This window comes from Hippocampus zosterae, chromosome 1, assembly GCF_025434085.1.
Source record: "Hippocampus zosterae strain Florida chromosome 1, ASM2543408v3, whole genome shotgun sequence".
In the NCBI taxonomy this organism is placed as follows: Eukaryota; Metazoa; Chordata; class Actinopteri; order Syngnathiformes; family Syngnathidae; genus Hippocampus; species Hippocampus zosterae.
This window is the reverse complement of record NC_067451.1, coordinates 5,334,308-5,349,139: the sequence shown is the minus strand read 5'-3', so window position 1 is coordinate 5,349,139 and position 14,832 is coordinate 5,334,308. Positions and strand designations below refer to the sequence as shown.

The window sequence follows — 14,832 nt, the reverse complement described above, 5'->3', positions numbered from 1 at the left end:
ATTGGGAGTAACTTCTGATGATAACAAGAGCCAGTTGGCCGCTATTTATTAAAGCTAATCGCAGCGCCGGGCCGAGTGGAGGTTTAACATTTAGTTTTATGGTTTGGAACTCTGTCAGGCACACTGGGGGGTGAGAGGGGGGGGGGGGGAGTCTTACGTATGGTTGCATGGCTGCACACGGGCCATAATCACACTCTCTCCGTTTCAGTGAGTTCATTCGAAATAAGCGGAGGTCTTTGGCGGGACGCTCCGATCCGTCTCTCACTGTGCCCTTATGCCCTTACCCTTTTTTTTTTTTTTTTTGCCACCTTCCCCCATCACGGCCATATGTGCGTCCAACCCCAGCTGAATCACCTTGATTTAGTCCTCCTGAGGTTTTGCCAGAATGACATTATTTGTTTAGCTCATCCCAAAGTTGAAAGCCGACATGATTCGTCTGAAATCTGATGAAACGTGACCGTCCAGGAAAGATTTAGATGAAGCAACGCAATTAAACTGTCACGGTGCAAAGCAAGATAAAGGGAACTTTAACTGACGATGACCCACTTAATCGCAGATGTTTTGTCTTCCCACATTTGGGGAAACTTCTTTTTTTGCCTCCTTTTTCACATGGAAATGATTGTTAGATTTATGGGGGGGTTTTTTTGTTTTTTATTTTTTGCCTTTGCAATACTCAAGAAGCAATTAGCTGATTTAATTTGACTATTTGGTCCAAAGTTTAGAAGCAAAGTGTTTTGTTTGAAGCAGCTCCTTTCACCTTTTTCCCCTCTGTTATCAGCCTGGTGAATAGTATCTCCTGGAACACAATGCCTTGGTCCAGAACTCAATAAAATAGTTAATGGCAAGGACAATCTCAAAGACAGCCCGACCCGATAACAAAAGGACCTCACCTAATAATGAACAAGCGGCTTTCTTTGCACCGACGTGGGGCAAAGGAGGCGGTAGGGGAAGCTCTGCCAAGCACTTGCCAGCATGTTTTATGGCTAATTGAAGCATTTGGAATAAAACAGCCAGAGAATGGCACCCTTTAGAATTGCGGCGGGGGTTAATATATTGTGATCCCACAATTAGCCCGGGATTGTTAAGATCTCTTTAATTCGGCGAGGTCCATTAAGTGAGATGGTCGAGGAAGTGCGTCCACCGAGACGTTTGTTTTTTTTTTTCCCTTTCTTTGTTCCTACTGCCCCCTGATACTCTCTACAGCTCAGTAGTAATCAATATAAGTGGACTGCAACCAGGTTAGCCAGCGGGCTCCTTACCCATCTGCCGTGTTTGTAAAAGCACTTTTAGGGTGCTGCCTTGGTTACTAAAATGATATTTTTGGAGGCGTGCAGGCTTGGGGATGAACACAATACATCGAGTGGTGTTACATATTCAGGATACCAAAAAAAAGTGATTGTATTCTGTTACAGTTGCAAAAAAAAACATCAGATCATCGTCAGTTTACAGGTATGAAAAATGTGGATTATTTTGCAGGATTGTATTTTTTAATGCAGGGAGAGAGGCGGCGCAGAAAAGTCTATGAACACACACTCTTAACTTGTTGGTCAATTTTCCGGAGTTAATTGGGTACTTGCTCACAGTAGAGCTCAATGGTCAATGGCCAACGATGAAATGAGACCAGTCACTTCCTGGATACTTGTTGGTCTTGGAAAGTGACTCGAAGGGAATAGATGGTGACTGTTTTGGATCGTATTCACTGGAGAATTTAAAAATTCATGAAAAAAAACACACATACACGCACGCACACACACACACACACACACACACATACACAAGGAGTGTTGCTGTAAAAGTCATCCGGGCTGCTTGTTATTCTACGAGGAGCTAGCAGGCTAACACCATGCCCGCATATATTAAGTTAATACTTCTCATGAATCACCCGCAGCTATACAATTTGAATGCTATATTAGCAAAATAGCTACATCCGTTACCGGGAATAAAACGAAATTCAGTCTTTTTTTTTTCGCTGTTGACGTCATGTATCATCATTTCAAAATTACAATCGTGTGCATGTGTGTATACGTATGTATGTGAGGTGTTACCATCAGGGACAGTTCTAAAACAGGCTTTCAATACGTCACTCACTCCATCCATCCAACCTTTTATCTATCTATCTATCTATCTATCTATCTATCTATCTATCTATCTATCTATCTATCTATCTATCTATCTATCTATCTATCTATCTATCTATCTATCTATCTATCTATCTATCTATCTATCTATCTATCTATCTATCTATCTATCTATCTATCTATCTATCTATCTATCTATCTATCTATCTATCTATCTAGCTAGCTAGCTAGATAGCTAGCTAGCAAGCCTTTCGACATGTTGCACAAGTGTTTAGCATGTTTGTGGGTGCTCTGGCATTCCAAAACCATAGGACAGAAATGTAAATGTAAAAATACATTTCATATTGATTTTATGTTTGTTTGTTTACATTTTTGGTATGGAGTAATCCAAAAGTAAAAACAAGTATTCAAGTTACATTTCTTGAATATCAAGGTACTTGGATCCCATTACTCTATACATTTAACATATAGACATATCAGAATTCTCTTTTAAAAATAACCATCCCAACCCTGCTGGTGTGGTTCTGATTTTGATAATGTGGGATCACACGTTGCAACTGTAAGTAACTGTATGGCCCTGAAAAAGTTACAAACCATGTCCACATAGCAATCATTACAAAGAAAACCACCCTATGTCCCTTTTTTTCTTCAAACATCATTTGTCAATGTGTAAATCATTAAAAGTTGCTTAGTGACTGAACTGGTCGAGCATGTGACCGATTCTCCTTCTTGGAATTTGAAAACAGGAGCGTTCTGACTTTGTGAAACATTTTCTCTCTGCACCTCGTCTTTTTCAGGCGTGTGTGAGTGTGTGTCGGGGGGGGGGGGGGGGATATCAAACCTAAACAGATGGCTCATCAAAGACGATCGGCGTGAATAATCCTACTATTAATCTCACATTTGAGTTTGTACTGAGGTGTGCGCCCACTTTACGTTTGAAGCTGCGGAGCAAAAAAAGGGTTGCACACCGTTCCAGCGCGCTGGATTTTAAAGCTCCTTACAAGTAATTAAACAGCATGACACCTCATACAGAGCAATTTCTTGTGAGGCGCTTTTTCTTGCCAGTGTGGCATGGCCCCCAGTATACTTCGTGTTATCTCGGTGAAATATATCCCCTTTCATCATTTTCTAATAATGACAGAGCGCTCATGTTGTTAGGGAGACGATCAACTCACTGAGCATCCGATTAACATTTTCCTCACTGTTAGCGAGCTAACTCAACGCCGAAGATGGCTGTGTCGTCTCTAAATGAAAATTAAAGTGGGGGGCTGGGGTTGGGGGTGGTGGGCGACATGAAAATAACCGGTGGCGGCCGGTGACATTTTGTCAAGGCAAGCGTAATAACACTTGTTTATCCGCCTCCCAAAAACACCATAAACAGCACATCGTTTTCCGTAGGCTCCCCATTTGATCGTCAGCGTGCTATCAAATAACAAGGATTGAAGTTCAGAAAACACATTTAGTTGGTTCGAGTAAGTCAGGGGTTATTTGCTACATTTTGAATATGGAATAAATCATCACTGGGTATAATACGCATCTAAAAATGCTTCTTTTCCTTGACGGCAACTTGACGCCTGTCATTGGCATCCGCTGTCCTGTCAAAATGTTTTAAATATAGCCTGTTTATTTTTGCATAAGCGGACAGTAATTCTCCATATCTGAGGATTGGTGGCAAATGTCTTGCCAGCAAAAGGCAGGCGAGAGAGTGAACTTGCCGTCATTGTTTATCCACAAACTCGTTCATAGCCAGCACAAACATGACCGTCTTCCCGAGCTCGCTACTTGCTACTTGTCAGCCTTGGTAATGGCTTTCGCAGAGAAGGTATTATTTTGGTCCAGCAAAAGCTGCGTATTTAAAATATGAGTGACAGGCTTGACTCACTTTGCAAAGGGAAGAGAATTTTGTTTGCCAGAATAGAGCCAGCTCCTGGAAGGGGTCGGGTGGGGGGTTGGGGGGGGCAGTATTAACAATAAAAGTCTGCATACAACCACCCACCACTCTTACTTTCCTGGGAGGAGAAGATTTACAACTTCCAGACTAAAATGTCCTATTTTTCCTTTCTCTGTGTGTTTCTGTCTGTCTTCTGCTCACCGCCCCCCCCCCCCTTTTTTTTATTTCCTTTCCCGCCTGCTAAGAAGATAGATGAAGAAAATGAGGCCAACTTGCTGGCAGTGCTTACAGAGACCCTGGATAGCATCCCGGTGGATGAGGACGGTCTGCCTTCGTTTGAGGCTCTGGCAGATGGGGACGTGACCAATGCCAGTGACCAGAGCTGTCCCTCCTCCCCCGATGGCTCGCCTCGGACCCCAGAGCCCGAGGAGCCTTCTCTGGTAAAGCTTCTCCATTTTGTCCTGGCTGCTCCGTTCACTTTAAAGCATTTGTATGCAATCGTCGTACCAATTAGCTGGCTCCGGATCACAACGCGACTCTTCTAATGCTTCCATTGGGCTTGAAGTCCAGTTTGCTGTTGGGTTGCGGAGGTGCACCACCGCTGATTATTTCCCCGCCCACTTTTGGTGTCTTCACATGACTACGAGTACTCGTATTTGTTGTGATCAAATGAAAGCAACAAATGAGGTTACTCAAATCATTCCGGCTCTTAAGCGCTAATTCTATTCAAATACGAGCGCCACGGCGGGGCCAACGATGGCCGCAAATGGAGTGGGCATTGAATGAAAGAAAAGGCAAAGCGAAATTCATCTCCTCTATTCCCGGTAGGTCTCGGCTAATCCGTGCCCCCCCCCCCCCCTCACCATTGCCACACTCTTTGAGCCAAAGTCGTCTATTTTGGAAGCAAGGCAGGCCTCTTAGCGTTCTGCGGCTATTTTTACACACGAGCGTGTGAACAATTCTCTTGGCTTTCGGCGCTAAAATGTTAACTTACACTTCATTTAACTTTCCTAATGAGCGTCCCAGCGTGTCTGTTCAGTGCCCTTGGAGAATACATACCCGTCACGTCCTTATTTCGACCACTTTACCAGCCCCCCCCCCCCCCCACCCATCTGCTCAGATGGGTAAAAATCATCGTCAATTGAAAGAAAATGGTCATTTGCATAATGGGCGCTAACTTCAACCTCCCTCCGTTTCCCTCACTCCTTGTCGTGTCGCTCCCCCCCCCCACCCTCCCTCTCTGCACCGCTTGGGTCCAGCTGAAGAAGCTCCTTCTGGCGCCTGCAAACTCCCAGCTCAGCTATAATCAATACACAGGTGGCAAGGCACAGAACCATGCAGCCAGCAGCAACCACCGCATCCGACCACCACCTGCTGTCGTCAAGGTACGCACACTCATTTTTATGTTAGTTAATCTTCCTCGCTCTGCTCTCGCGCTCACAATTTTCTTGTTTTGGTCGCCGCCTTTAGAAGATGTTAGACCGCCGCTCTGCTATCCCAGAGGGCGTTCTAGGGGGTGGAGGTTCTGGTAATGAAAACAGGCTGATTGCTGTTGGGGTTTGCAGGCGAGGCTTCGGCACCGTTCTCTCATTAGCTCCGCCTCTTATCCGTCTTGATGGGGATACGTCAGAAGAAAAACATCGACGGGATTCCAGAGATTTGGTCACGTTCGATGTCGAATGAGCTCACGACGGAGTCGCTTGCTACGGGTTGTCGTTTTGTGTCCAAACACATATCGCGCGACTTCATTTGTTCTTAAAATGAAAAGATCAGACACACATTCGCGCCGCCACTGTGTTTGCACAGTGTCGGATTCTATTTTCACGCGCTGCCTCTGAGTCATGCGTTTGCGGAGCGCAGTGAACGGAGGGTCTCGAAGGACGCGGCGTGCAAGCGCAGCGCTCGGAGGGCCGCGCAATTAAGACGATGACTTCACACCCGGCGTTGGCGTCTGGTCTCTGAGGCAGCTGCTGTGCTCCAGCTACCGGAGTTGTTTTTTTGAGCTCTCTGTCTACCGATAAACATTGTTCCAAACACGAGTGTAGACTTACCATCGCCCCCAACTTACAGAATGTGTTTTCTGAGTAATTGCTTCAAACGATGATTGAATGCACAGCGTTGCTGCCGAGCCTGAGCACAGAGGAGGGTGAACTTTCTTCCTATTCTTACGGCCGAGGAAATGAAGCAGTCATTTCGGGTGCCACAGCCAATTTTTTGGAATGTCTCACGCCTCACCTAAGAAGGATGCCCCTGCCCACCGGTGGAAACGGCGTGCATTGGGTCATCCTGTGGAAGTGTGCCGGCAAGAGGCTCACTGTGCTCGCTTTGTTTTTGGGGGGTATAGCAAGAGCGGAATAATCTTACAGTAATCTCTCGTTTATTGGGGTTAATGGGGACCAAAACCACCCACGATCAACGAAAATCCGCGAAGTAGCGACCCCCCATATAGGTACATGTACATAATATTCATCTTCATCTTCTGAACCGCTGTATCCTCACTAGGGTCGCGGTGGGTGCTGGAGCCTATCTCAGCTGTCTTCGGGCAGTAGGCAGGGGACACCCCGAATTGGTTGCCAACCAATCACAGGGCACACAGAGACGAACAACCACGAACACCCACACCTAGGGACAATTCAGAGTGACCAATCAGCCTGCCATGCATGTTTTTCTCCGGAGTACCCGGAGAAAACCCACGCAGGCCCGGGGAGAACATGCAAACTCCACACAGGGAGGCCGGAGCTGGAATTGTACCTCTGCACTGTGAAGTCCACGTGCTAACCACTGAACTACCAGGCTGCCTACATAATATTTATAAGGCCAAATTTAACGGTATAGATGCATGTAGAAGTAAATTTTGAAGTAATTAACATGACTTAATGCTGTATACTAATAGATTTAAACATGTATAAATTAGGTTAGTTTATGAATAACAAAAGACAGTACAGTAATTCTCGTTTATACGGTTAATGGGGACCAAAACCACCCGCGATAAACGAAAATCCGTGAAGTAGGGACCCCTCCCTTCAATATAGTTACATGTACTGTACATAATATTTATAAGGCGAAATGTAATGGTATACATGCAGGTTGAAGTAAATTTTGAAGTACTTAACATGACTTAATGCTGCATCTTAATAGATTTAAACATGTATAAGTTAGGTTAGTTTATGAATAACAAAATACAGTGCCGTAATCCCTTGTTTATCGCGGTTAATGGGGACCAAAACCACCCGCGATAAACGAAAATCCGCAAAGTAGCGACCCCCCATCACTGTCCTTCAATTCATCACATGATTGAGTTCAGTCAGTGAGGTTGAATGGAACTCACAAGTCCAGAGAGTACCGTACTAACATTTTGGAATGACTTGGTGCCCCTTTTTGAACAGACGGAGAGCCCCTGGAATGGCAAAGCAAGAGGGGTCTCCAGCCAACAAAACCGCCCTCTGAGACGGCCTTGCACAGAGCTGCTGAAGTACTTAACAGCTACTGATGACATCCTGCTCCACACCAAAGCCAACGAAAAGGGCAGCTGGAGCGGCGCCCCCGGAAGGGACAAGAGCAACCTGGGCCTCGGCGCTTCCTCCTCCTCTTCCTCCTCGCCGTCCTCATCATCCACCTCCTCCTTCTCCTCCCTGTCTTCCACTTGTTCTTCGTCCACCGCCGCCTCCAAAAAGAAGTCGGCCGCGCCGCCGCAACCGCCGCCGCCGCCGCCGCAGCCGCAGCAGCATCATCACCAGCGAGGTGAGAGCCGGGCTGCAGGCGAATGTAGTGGGGCTGGGAAGTGGCAGCGTTGCGCTCAGGATGACGGGGTTGAGGAGTCGGAGGGCGCCTCTATCTCTGTCGGCCACAGAACCTACAGCTGCGGCCGCGTTCGCCCTAAAGCCAGCGAAGAAGGACGGCCGCCAGGTGATGTGGGCCACCTGGCCGCCGCTAGGTTCATTAGGTATATGCATTCTTATTCCCTCCCTCCCCGAGAGGTGAGTCACAGCTGTGAGCATTGCCGAGAGGCTGTCGGCGGCGCCACTCGAAAAAAGACTAGTGGGTCCAACCGCGCTCAACGTACACACATCACAGTGACCGTTAGGAAAAGGGAAGCAAAGCCGGGTCACCCCTTACTTAGCCGGCTGCTCACTACCAAACTGAGACCTGCTCGCTACCGAGGGCACCTTCTCAACCCCTTAACCGGCACTCACGGCGAGTTAGCGGGGGAGAGCTCCGAGCGCGTCAAACCGAAGGAGGAAGAGCGCACCGATGTTAGAAAGCGGCGTCGAGAGACAAGCCCCCGTAACATAGACAGGGGCTTTGGACTAGAGCCGGGGCGGCCAAGCCAGGGAGGCTCTGGGGAGGATGTCGACCATGATCATAAAAATAAGAATCACGATGATGATGATGCTGCTGATGGTGTCTATGATGATGACCATGTCACGGGCAGCCCCGCCGCGGTGCTCTCGCAAAGCCCGCCGAGCCCCCTCTTCCCAGATACTAGCATTGCAGAGCCCACCCCTGCCTGCTTCATACATGGGCATGGGCAGCCACACAGGCAGGCACTCAGCGAGCACCCAGACGACCACCTGTTGTTAGGTAATCATGACTGCATCCCCCCCCCCTCCCTTCCACCACTGGCCTTATCTCTGCTCCCTCTTCTCCTTCTCCTGCTCTAACCATTCCCAGTTTGGCGTCACGACTAACCGCTATTCTAATTCGAAGCTAACACTCATTCCGAGCGCATCAACACGACTGACACCATTCTACTTCCAATTTCGATGGAGTGAAACCAAAACATCGAGGGTGGGAAAAGGGGGTGAGCCTTGTTTTTCATTACAGTTGGCCGGTTGAGCTGAGTGTGCTGAATATTTTCGCCTCCGAACCCGGATGGTGCTCTTTAGCCACTAAAAGCCACGTTCCCTTAGCCGGAGCACAAGTCGGCCAAAGCCTCGGGCAACTGCACAAGCTTCCTTGACTCTCCTTTCTTCCTTTTCTTTATTTCCCCCCCCTCCTCTGCTGTTGGTGCATGCGATGATGACTTGTCCATGGAGGGGCTCACCCACCGCCATTGTGTCTTGTCCGTGGCATCGTCTCTGTGTGTCTTTCCATTCCAAACGTGTCCGTACGGAGACACCCGTGACCCACGTGCCATCGCCTCATCCTGCCTCACACAGTGAACAGGCTAGCCTGAGAGAATCAATTGATAAAATGGGGTCTTCAAAACACTGAAAACAAAAACCAAAAAAAAAACAGTAGTTCAGTCTTCTAACCAGGGATGGGTGTTTTTTTTTCTGTAGTGCATTTGATGAACACATTTGATATTAATTGTTGCAGAATGTGGACCTGTTCTCTTCTGCCAACAGTGTTCTAACTAGATCAATAATTACCCGTGCTCCTTTGTGTTCTGCAGCCAAACCAACCACCTTGCCACTACCTTTGACCCCAGAGTCTCCAAAGTAAGTGTGAGAAGTTTTCCACGTTCTTCTAGGCAAAAGGAAAAAAAAAATTGACCTGAAAATAAGATGAAACAAAAAGGTCAGAAAGAGACAGACAAAGGAGTCGGAGTCGAATCAGAGGCATTTTTGTGACTCATTTCCACATCTTAGATCACTTTGAAAGCCTTCTCATCACCCGAAGAGTAAAACATCTTGCTTATTTTTTTTATTGTCTTGCAGTGACCACAAGGGATCACCGTTTGAGAGCAAAACCATTGAATGCACATTAAGTGTGGAGATTGCTGGAACCCCAGGTAAGCGGACACTTCCTCTTTCGCTTTCCTTCCCGTGTGGATTGTTCCATCGGAGTTCGAGGTTAGGGGGAACATTAATACGAGTATTGATTAGGTTGTCGGTTTATGAGGAAAGCCCTCCCATCCTCCATTGCTCACTCATACTGTGAGTCTTCCTCGAAATTGTGTTAATGCTCTTCGGCTGCTAGCTTAGTTAGCTAAACACATCATAGCCAAATGATTTTTTTTTTTTGCTTTATTTTTCTCCCTGTTTGCGTGTCACTGGCGACCGCTTTTGCGCAAGGTCACCATCGGTGTCCTTTTGCCTCGTACAGTTGGTTAAATCGCACCGGCCCCCTTTTAGGTATTCATTTACCAGCTGTGGAAATGGCTCACCGCGTGTGTGCACCTTGTACCGTCTATGTGTTGAGGACTGTGGATGCTGAAACCGAACTCTAAACCTTCCACTCTTGATGTGGTTAATATTTCTTATGGTTTTACTGCGCGCATGAATTGACCCCTGGCCTGTTTTGTACCACCGGCTCTGTACAGCCCCTGAGCCGACTTCCCTCTCCGGCGCAAATTTTAGGATTCGCTATTAGCTGGGAAGTTATTAGCTCAGTAAAGCTCCGGGTTACTGAGCCTCACACTCGTTCCGACCTGGGGATTAGCTAGTGCTGAATGAGAGAGATGGATAGATATCTCAGTAAGTCCAGGTGAAAGCTTCTTGGTCCTTTGCGGACGAAGAGTAACATTCCACTACAGTAAGATTGCAGTGGCGTAATTGATAACTAGGGCGGGGGGGAGGAGGGGTTGGGTGTTCCACCTTCAAAGCAAGTCATCCTTAATGGAACTTTCCATGAATACCACATGCTGACGAACCATACCATTTTATGTCAGCTTTTGTACTATTGGCTGCATGTTTTCCTGACTTCCCAAACAGTGACAGTTGAGCTGCAATTGCGACACTAACGGCACTGACTTTTTTTTTTGTGTGTGTGTGATGGATGACAATAAAAACCTTGCGTTGTTTTCCCTCCAGTGACGGCACAATTAATGTTTGTGTCTGTGCCGCATCCGTTTCTCAAAAGTTTGACTGAGAGACTCAAATTTGTCTAATTTTGATTTATTTTGACCCCCACCTCCCTCACCGCTAATGTCTCTGAGTTTATGACCCTACGTGCGCATTGTTTTGCACAGATGGTACTTCATTGTGTTATTTTTTTTTTTTTGCATAATTTATCGATTTTTGTTTTTCAAATGTGAGAAAAAAGGGGGGAGAGGCACGAGGGTGTTTGAAGTTTTCCATGCAGCATGATAATCCGATGTAATCAGGAATTCCAAATGCAGCAACCTCCTATAGTTGCTTATCCAGCTCCCGCGCTCCCTTTTGCGAGCTGCCGCTCTGCAGCCTCCTCTCATGCCGGATTCAATGCTAATAGCTGTCATTTGATGCAATTCGGCAGCCAGCGAGGAACGGTGTGCATTACAAGAAAGGTAAAGAAGAGTGGCAAGTGTAGGAGTGTGTGTAGTGCCCGGCTCCGGTATGCGAGGGAAACATGTCGTCGAAGATGGCCGACGGGAGGGAGGAAGAGGAAGATGGCTAGAGGAGAGGAGGAAACTGGGAATGAGTGTAATGGTGACGTCCGCTTGTATGAGTGCATTAACAGTGCTCTAAAGTGGGCTCATCTCAGGACTTCCCATATAACTGCCATCTGTCCGGTTGTAAATCTGACCACCGCCGGAGGACTAGACGGGAGGCCGTGAGCTTTAGGGACATCCCATCAGAAAGGAATGATACTGACTTTGCCACCTTGTTACTTCCGTTGAACATTCTCAATGGAAAACAAGAACACCTGAGCATTGGGGTTTTCTTCTTCAAAACACGCTCGCGCTGCTGGAATTTCTTCTTGGTGACCATTCGCCCGGTCATGAGGTGCTTCCTCAGTCGTGTTGTTTCCCCTCCAGCCCCTTCCAAAAGAGATCGTTCCAAGGTCACCGAGGAAGGGGCGGGGGGTGGCAATCCAACCGTATTACTGCACCACCGTATTAAGTTACATCAAGCATTACATTAATCTGTCAAGGCTGTAATAAAATCGAGATCAGGATTAATCATAGTGAACGTGCATATTTTAATCAAACGCATATCTTTGTCCTCGTTCATAAAGTCGCTTTGAGTTGCGGTATATTTGAGACCTGTTTTTCTTTCTTTGCCCCCCCCCCCCCCCCCCGTGACCCCTTTCCCGTAGGTCTGACACCACCGACCACGCCCCCACACAAAGCCAGTCAAGAGAACCCTTTTAAAGTATCGCTCAAAACCAAGTTGTCTCCATGTTCCTCCTCAGCCTTGGCGTGTAAAAGAGCAAGGCTGGTCGAGTTGGGTCCTGGCCCCAACAGGAAGGGTCCCGAACAGACTGAGCTGTATGCCCAGCTGAGCAAAGCATCCACCGTCCTCCCGTATCCCGTCACTCCACAAACGACAGGGAGCGGACTTATGGAGCATCGCAGTGCGAGCAACCCTAAGCGGGCTCCCCCCCGTGGCGTCAGTGACCATGACTATTGTCAGGCATCGGCGAACGCAAAGAAGAACGGCAACATGGCAACCGGTGCCATGACCGCATCGGGGGAAAAGCCAATCGCGCCAGGTGCCACTGCTGCTTCTACGCCGGCTGCAGGCGCAATGGGGAACCAGCATGTCGGATGTAAGGATTCAGCCACGCCCCCATCGTCTTCACCTTCATCAACATCTCGTCCTCTCGCCAAGCGGCAAAGTTTTGCCTCCGCGACTGGAGATGAAGCTCAGATTCAGGGATTAGGGAAGGAGTCCCTTGCCCAGAACTCCCAGGTCCCTGGACAACGGGACTGCTCATCTGCCCTCTGCCGCAAGCTCTTGTGCGACCGGGAAATCCGAGCTGAACTCAACAAGCACTTTGGCAACCCCTCGCAAGCCCTGTACAGTCAGGGTGAAGAGGACAGGGAGCCAGGCGGCAAAGCCAACAAGGTGGACCCTCCTCTGTCCCTTGAGGAAGAAGAAATTGACTCCCAGAGGTTGCCGCGCTCTGGCGGCCCGCATTCGGGGCTCCTGTCCCTCCACGATGAGCTGGAGTTGGGCGAAGGACGTGAGAGTCGCTTCCTTTACCCGTGGGAGGGCACCCCTCTGGACCTACTCTTTGACTGCCCCCCGTGTTCTCCCTCCTCTTCGCCACCGTTGAGCTGCTCCCCATCACGAGGCTCTGTCTCGCCGCCGTCGTCCCTTCTTCTGTCGCCCAACAGGCCTTTCTGCTGGTCTGGCGGGAGGTCGCGCTCCCGCTCCCGTTCCCGTTCTCACTCCGGCTCACGCAGCTCTTCCCCAGGCTACCGGAGGCGCTCCCTGTCCAGCTCGCCTGATCGACATCCCTCCTCCTGGTAAGTCTCCTTAACGAACTTCCTCTGCCTGAACCTTGGCTGATCCCCACCCATGCAGTTAAACGGGGCTTGGAAATCAGCGGGTGGGGGGTTGGGGGGTCTTAGTAGCCTGATCAGTCGGTGTCAGACTGGATCAAGCCTGGAGACTTCTGGAGCTCTCGCTGTTCTCAGCTCATTCTATCTGCATATATTTCGGTGAAACCAGGTCGAGTGTACGATCTGATCAATTGCTGTTTGCATAGTTGAACTGTGCCCCCCCCCCACCCCAAAAAATAAAAATAAATAAATAACGACTAACCAACAAAAAGGAAAGCTCCCAGAAGATGGGCATTATCTGAACTGTTTTCATCTCTCGACAGAGTTTTGAGCGCCTTCCTAATATTAGCCCCCCCCCCACCTCCCGCTCAGTTCCCTCTGATGCGGTTTCTTTCCGTTTGATGCAAGTGTTATTGTTTTAAGCGGCAGCTGTTGTTTTTACAGCACGCTCGAACCCCTTCTCTTTCGCATCGCGCAAAGATGAAAGAAAAAAAATTTCCAGGCTCCGGGATTGTCGTCTCAAATCCTCTTCAAAGGAGATCCTGTCATCAGAGCGCGTGTGAGAACTTCATTTCCCATGGTTCTCTTTGATCAGTACGTCGAGGCTTTCTGTCGGGTTCCGTCGAGAGGCCAACCGAGTCTGTTGCGAAGTAAATGAAGTTAGTCAGCCGTAGGTGCCTCTCAGTTCTTGACTCCCATGCAGTTTGTTTACCTGATTACCAAAAGGTCAGTTTACTCCACGGAGCCGGCGGGAGTCACTTCAATTCTGTTGCGTCGTTTTGTTTTTTTGCTCCGAGCTAACGTGCTGGCGCATTTATCCAATAATAGTCTCAAGGCAATTCAATCACAGTCTGACAAGCTTCCCGAAAATACTAGGCCACAGCAGAACAGAAGAGAACAGGAACACTTGATGTGTTTTCTTCATATCTCTCCAGTTAAGAGATTCTGCGTCCTTCCAAACCGACTTTGCCGGCTTTCTCGTCTAGCATAATTTACGTTGTCGTTCCTCAGCAGTGCTTCAATAATGAAGCATCCGAAACCCGAGGAGTGCACAGAATTTGCTCCGAAGGTTTTTGAACAGGGTTTTTTTTTTCGCATACTTAAAATCATCGTCCTTTCAACAAGTCAAGTCAAGTCAAGAGTATTTCTAGAGCACTTTCAAACAGCCATCGCTGCATACAAAGTGCTGTACATGGAGCGATTTAACATACACAATAAACAGTAAGACGAAATGGTAATAAAGGCGGTAGAAATCATGCTGAGTCGAACGCCAAAGAATACAAGTGGGTTTTGAGGAGGGTTTTGAAGATGGGCAGCGAGGAGGCTTGCCGAATGTTCAGTGGGAGGTCATTCCAGAGAGAGGGACCAGCAACAGAAAAGGCTCGATCCCCTCTGAGCTGCAGTTTTGTTCTTGGTACTTCTAACAAAGACTGGTTCACAGACCTGAGGCGCCGGGCAGGTGTGTAGGGGCGGATGAGCTCAGAGAGGTAAGGTGGCGCGAGATTATTTAGAGATTTGAAAACAAAGAGGAGGATCTTGAAAATAACTCTAAAAGGAATGGGGAGCCAATGAAGGGATGCCAGAGTAGGAGTTATATGCTCCCTCTTACGAGTACCAGTCAAGAGGCGAGCAGCGGCATTCTGGACCAGCTGAAGGCGCTTAATGGAGGACTGGCTGACTCCAAAGTAAAGGGCATTGCAGTAATCGAG

The 14,832-nt window shown here is 48.1% G+C and overlaps 1 protein-coding gene across 5 annotated transcripts in view; it reads left to right on the top strand.

Moving 5' to 3' along the window:
- The window catches only part of ppargc1a (peroxisome proliferator-activated receptor gamma, coactivator 1 alpha), a 230,716-nt gene that overhangs the window by 200,330 nt on the left and 15,554 nt on the right, over positions 1–14,832 (top strand). For 2 of the 5 annotated variants that reach the window (XM_052078355.1, XM_052078375.1), the window contains 6 exons: positions 4,218–4,409; positions 5,229–5,354; positions 7,356–7,710; positions 9,365–9,410; positions 9,630–9,703; positions 11,932–13,087. In XM_052078355.1, coding sequence (XP_051934315.1) covers positions 4,218–4,409; positions 5,229–5,354; positions 7,356–7,710; positions 9,365–9,410; positions 9,630–9,703; positions 11,932–13,087 — 1,949 coding nt within the window. Of the gene's footprint in view, positions 1–4,214; positions 4,410–5,228; positions 5,355–7,355; positions 8,551–9,364; positions 9,411–9,629; positions 9,704–11,931; positions 13,088–14,832 lie in introns of all 5 variants that reach the window. The other 3 variants (XM_052078346.1, XM_052078366.1, XM_052078337.1) reach the window with 2 other exon arrangements.